A 5,903-nucleotide genomic window follows, 5' to 3' on the forward strand; every position below is an offset into this window, starting at 1 on the left:
GGTGGCAAACAAACCACTAACACTGACCACTGTCTTCATGAGAGGGAACAGAGAAATCAATGCGAACAAGTCCAGTCACGGTTTAAAACAGGCCACACTGTGATGGCTGAGTGCAGCCCAGAGAGCCAGAAACTCTCGAGCTGCCCCCGGGCACAGGCCCTGTCCGCCCCCTCCCCCCGTCTTGCTGACTGGGGCCCCCGCTTCCAGGAAGATGAAGAAGCTCATCCGCTCCCTGAGGCTGAAGCAGCGAAGCCTCTTGGACCGCGAGGAGCACGTGAAGAAGAAGCAACGCTATGAGGTGGACTACAACCTGGAGCCGTTCGCCGGCCTCACCCCGGAGTACATGGAGATGAGTGAGTGGCCAGCAGGGTCCATGGCGAGGGCTGCGGGGGCCTGCTGTCCCGTCGCGGCTCCAGGCAGAGAGGAGGAGAGGAGAGGTGGGCGGCCCTGGCTGCCTCCTTGGCTGTTCCCTCCTCGGGGGGCGTCCTCATCTGCAGACGGCCCTGAGGTCTCTGGTGGCACTCTGCTACTTCCCTGAAGGTGGGTGCTTCAAATCCACCCTGCAGTACTGCTGCAGAAAGGCCTGGCAACCAACCCACTTCCATTAAGATTACGGCCGAGAAAACGCGTGGCACACAGGCCTGCTGTGGAGCACAGGCTGTCGCCAGGGGCGGCACTGACTGGACGTTAGCTAACACTGACAGCAGCAGCTGCAGGCAGCCGGCACCTCTGGGGGACCCCGCCAGACCAGCCTGGCACACCCCTGGCTGCTTCCCTCTCCCTTACTCCCTGACCAGCCGGAGGCCCCACAAGCTGCATCCCCTGCTCTCCTTGGGGTTCCCCAGTAATCTGGGTGCCTCCTCCAAAGGAGGTGCACACACCCCTCAGGAACCCCTCCTCGTGGGCAGAGCACCCGCGCAGGGCAGGCGCCCGCTCTCACCTGGGGGCTTGCCGGCAAGAGCAGACACGTAGTGGAGATGCAGGAAGCAAGCCTTGTCCCCCGAAACTGTGAGGCTTGACAGGCAGATGTGGAGGGAGGGGCCTCACTGCCACAGGGGCTGGGGTGCGGGAGAGGTGGGGAAAAGCCACCTGGCGCTTTCCTGACCCCATCTCCCGCCTCCTTCTGTGCCGCCACGCTGGCCTCCCTGCTGTCCCCACATGCCCAGAGCAATGCCTGCCGCCAGGCCTGTGTGCACTAGCTGTCCCCCGCCTGGGGTGCTGTCCCCCCACATATCCTCGTGCCGCCTCTCTCCCTTCCCCGGGGCTCTGGAGAGGGTCTTCGCTGGCCACCATGTCTGTCGGGCAGCCCCTGCCCCGTGAGGCCCTGACTCAGTCCCTCCCCAGCTTTGTCACTATGACGCCTGCTGCCCTCCTTGCTTCTCTGTGTCTGTCTGTCAGCAGTGGAATGGAAGCCGGGAGGGAGCAGGGCTATTTCCTTCCTGCTGTTCCCGGCCACATCCCCCACTCCTAGAGCAGGGCCACGTATACAGAAGGCACTCAGTAAGTGTTTGTTGAATGACTGGATGTACAAAGGCAATCAGGAGACCACCCTGGGCAGCTTACTTAGAATGCTGGTTCCCAGGCCCACCCCTGGTCTATGGAGCGGAGGCCTGGGACCCTGCTTTTTGACAAACACCAGGGAGAGCCAGGGTTGACAGGCCTAGACGGGAACATGGCCAAGACCTGCCCTGCAGCTCTCTCAGCTCTCTGGAGGGTGGCGAGGAACAGGGTGACCCTGGGTGCCCGCGAGCATTTCTGGCTGATTGGCTTGCCAGCTCCTCTGTGCCCCCCTCGTGTTGGGCAAGTCGACCCACAGAGCTCACTCCCAGATGGTTGTGCATGGATGCCTTCCGACTCGGGAGGAAAGACTCCCAAGACTGCAAGTGGGGGACGTGCTGAGTTCAGACAACTCGACGCCCTTTTCCCCAGGATCCAATCTGAGCTGAGCCAGCAGGGCCACTCCCCAACACCCCCAAGGTCCGTCCTCCACGCAGGATCTGCAGGAGGGGACTGAGATGGGGCTTCCCCCCCGGGGTGATGTGAGCAAGCCCTTTGTGGGAGACCCTCAGGAGAGTTCACGGAAGTAGATCACCAGGCCTTTTGGCGACAGCCCCTGTAGGTGGACTCAAGCCCCCAGCCTTTCGGGGAGCAGTCCGGGCTGTGACCTGTTCTCACTGCCCAGGGGTGATTGGGAGCGGCCAGGAGATAGACAGCCAGTTCCTGGGTTTGTATGTTCGTGGTGGTTGAAGTCTGGCACGCCTCCCAGGCTTGGTGAAACGAAATCCCAGACAGGTTCTTCCTCCCACCCTGGGCGCCTGCCCCCTACCCCATCACCACCGAGCACAGCTCCATGTCTCCCTGGCCCTCCCCCCATCGCACTGGCTGCACAGCTTCCCCTCGAGGGACACACAGCAGGGCACCCAGCAGCACCCAAACAAAGCCCAGCTGCCAGGAGCGACTGACTCACGGCCCCCACGGGGGTCAGAGCAGAGCTGTGCCCACAGGGCTTTCGGTGGCTGACTTTTCAGAAGGAGGTTGCCAGGCCTTTCTTGCAAGCCACCTCTGGGTGGACTCGCATTTCCAGCCTTTCAGTTGGCAGCGGGGCGCATAAGGCAGTCCCAGCACCCAGGGACCCCCTCCCACTTTGCCGGCTGCCCGAGTCCACTCCAACTCATGGTGCCCCTGTGTGTGTCAGAGCACAGCTGGCCACCATAGCACCTGCAGTGGCTGGTTCCTCAGATCACCACCTTTCTTCTGAGGGAGCTCTCGGTGGGGTTGAACCTCCAACCTGTCAGCAGTCAGTGTGTTGACCAACCACGCCACCCAGGGACTCCTGCGGCACCCACAGAAGGCTAAATAGACAGGAAGGCCCAGCTTGCAATGTTCTGGCACGGCCCCGCCAGCATCTCTGATTCCCTTCATCCACCCCTTCTTGGTGGCAGAGGAGGCAGCGCCCTGTGGGAAGGGAGATCCCAGCAGACACTCTGTGGCGGCCCCCACGGTCTCAGCAGCCCCAGACCTAACTGCAAAGCCCCTCATTTCGCAGCGTGCCCCACCACCCTGTGGATGCAGTCAGATGAACCAGCATCCACAGAAACACCTGTGGAACCCACCCCAGTGACACCACCAGCTCCACTGCGGGCACAGGCCAACCCTCTCACCTGGCTTCCTTGTTTACCACTTGGCACCACGCACCTCTGGCCAGAGTCCTGCTCCAAAGTTCCCAAACCAGCTCACTGCCATCGAAAACTTCCCTGACCCTCCTCTGAGCTGGGCTGTCCGGCTCCCAGTCCCAAGGCCAGGGAAGCCCCAGGCCAGCTCACTCACCAAGGACAGTGAGGCAGGAGGGGGCAGGGAGTGGCAGGACTCCTGGGCGTGGGTGTCCACCAGCTCCTAAGCCCAGCGGGGGGCAGACTGCAGGGCTTTTGACGCAGCAGTAATGCTGGCAGTCCCCCAGGTCTCCGTTTATGACACCCCCAAACCGCTTTCTTCCCAGACCTGGGCACAGGAAGGGCCGTGGGCTGTGCCTTCAGCCTTGTGGGGGCCTTTTTCCCCATCATGATCGTTTTTAACTAGACTTGTGACAGATTAATGCATTCCCATTACACGAGAGTCAGGGAGTTAAGCGCTCCACTACTGGCCAAAAGGTAGAAGGTTCAAACCCACCCAGACACACCCTGGAAGACAGACCTTCCGTAGGCCCCACGGAGCAGTGTGCTCTGCACACGTCAGGTCGCCAGCAGGCGGAAGGGGCAGCCACTGACCACCAGGACAGCAGTGAGGACAAGTCACGGGTCAGAGCACAGCCTGCGACTCCCCCGCCTGGCCTGAGTCCCCAGGGGCCAGGGTGCCTCCACCCGCCCCCTTCAATGCACCTGCACACGTGTCTGTGCCGGCGGACATGTCTGAGATGAGCCTGTCAGGTTGGCTGTCCTCCCGCCTTGGGGCTGACCCAGCGGCCCTCTCTCTTGCAGTCATCCAGTTTGGGTTTGTCACCTTGTTTGTCGCGTCCTTCCCTCTGGCCCCCCTGTTCGCGCTGCTGAACAACATCATCGAGATCCGCCTGGACGCCAAGAAGTTTGTCACTGAGCTCCGGAGGCCGGTGGCCGTCAGAGCCAAAGACATCGGTGAGTGGCCCAGCGGGACCCAGGTGGCTCAGGGAGGCGGCCCCAGTTCTCCAGAACCAGAGCAAACAAAGGAGGTCAGTGCAGTCCCCCCACCAGGGCCACTTAGCTCCACCTGATGGAGGCTGTTTCCTCCCGCGTGGCCTCTGAGCGCCTGAGATGTGTGGGAGCAGGAGAACACTCACTGGGAAATGTCTAGTCTCTCGGGCATCTGAGCACCAGCCATCTGCTGCTCTAGGAGGTCCTAGACGTGCCCTAGGAGCTCAGGTGGCTCAGTGGGTAAGGCACTTGACTACTGACCAGAAGGTCAGCGGTTCAAACCCACCAACTGCTCCATGGGAGGAAGATGAGGCATTCTACTTCTGTAAAGATTTACAGCCTTGGAAACCCATGGGGGTTGCGATGAGTCAGAATCGACACTATGGCAGTGTGTTGGTTGGTTGGTTTTTTGGCTAGACATGCATTGATTGAGGAGCTCTGGTGGTGCAGTAGTAAAAGCATTCAGCTGCTAACCAAAAGGTCAGTGGTTCAAACCCACCAGCTACTTGTAGGAGAAAGAGATGAGGCAGTCTTTGTAAAGACTAACACCCTTGGAAACCCTGTGGAGCAGTTCCATTCTGTCCTCTAGGGGCGCTGTGGGTCGAAATGGACCCCACGGCAGTGGGTGTGGTTTGGGCTTTGCTTCCATGAAGATTGACAGCCTTGGAGACCCTGTGGGCAGTTCCACTCTGTCCTCTAGGGGTGCTGTGGGTCAGAATGGACTCCAGGGCAGTGGGTGTGGGTTTTGTGTAAACATGCACTCTCTGGTGGCTCTCACCACACACCCCAAATGTCCGTGTGGCCCCACATCTCTAAGCCGGGCCGATGTGGAAAGTAGCATACACTGCTTTACCTGTGGCCAATGCCTTCCTACAGAGCATAGCATGTAGTCATTAAATGTTCACCAAGAGGAAAAGAAAAGGAGGGGCGAGCCCCTTGGACAGATGAAGGCAGAGTTGACTGAGTCACTGCCAGACTTGGACGGTCAACGCCAAGGTGCACTTCTGGGGCTCTTTAGCTCCAAGGCACTGAGGGCACCTCGTCCGTGTGGTCGAGGGGGTTGGGGAGAGGCAGAGCCAAGGAGGAAGAACGCCAAGAGTCAGGGGTGGCAGAAACAGAGCCGACTTTGTGCAGTAGTGAGCTCCCTGTCACCAGAGGCATTTAAGCAGAGATAGAGGACTGTCAGGAAGTGGTGAGGGATGGTGGGAGGTGGAAAAGGCAGGGCTCCGGACCCCTCAGAGCCAGCCCCGGGGTAAAAAGCAAAACAAGTGTTTACTGGAACTTTATCTTGAAGATGAGATGGAAAATTAGAGAAGTCCCTTCACTTGTCTGTGAGCTAGCACAGTGTTAGTGAAAATATCACCTCCACGCTAAGAATAGAGATTGGATGAGGTGTTAGGGAGTAGTCTGTCGTGTTACCAAAATGAAGAGGGCCAAGCAGTGGGACGAGATGTCTTTGGGTTTGGCTTTCGTGGCCCAGACACGTTGTTGTGTTGTTAGGTGCCATCCAGTCAGCCCTGACTCACAGTGACAACAGAGTGAAGCAGTGCCGGTCCTATGCCACCTCACAAGCCCTGCTGTGCTTCAGCCGGTGGGGCAGCCGCTATGTCAACCCATCTTGTTGGGGGCCTTCCCCTTTTTTGCTGACCCTCTACTTTTCCAAGCACGACATCCTTCCTCAGGGAACGGTGCCTTCTGACAGTACGACCGAGTTAGGTGAGACGAAGTGTGGCCGTTCCC

General features: G+C 59.6%; 1 protein-coding gene across 1 annotated transcript in view; it reads left to right on the top strand.

The window, feature by feature from the left end:
* ANO1 (anoctamin 1) overlaps nt 1-5,903 on the top strand; it is a 155,250-nt gene that overhangs the window by 135,285 nt on the left and 14,062 nt on the right. The window contains exons 23-24 of the mRNA XM_042782104.1: nt 208-353; nt 3,975-4,127. Of these exons, the coding sequence (XP_042638038.1) occupies nt 208-353; nt 3,975-4,127 (299 nt within the window). The remainder of the gene's footprint in view (nt 1-207; nt 354-3,974; nt 4,128-5,903) is intronic.

Source organism: Orycteropus afer, unplaced genomic scaffold (assembly GCF_000298275.1).
Source record: "Orycteropus afer afer isolate SDZICR_OR568_19922 unplaced genomic scaffold, OryAfe1.0 scaffold00244, whole genome shotgun sequence".
Taxonomy (NCBI): Eukaryota; Metazoa; Chordata; class Mammalia; order Tubulidentata; family Orycteropodidae; genus Orycteropus; species Orycteropus afer.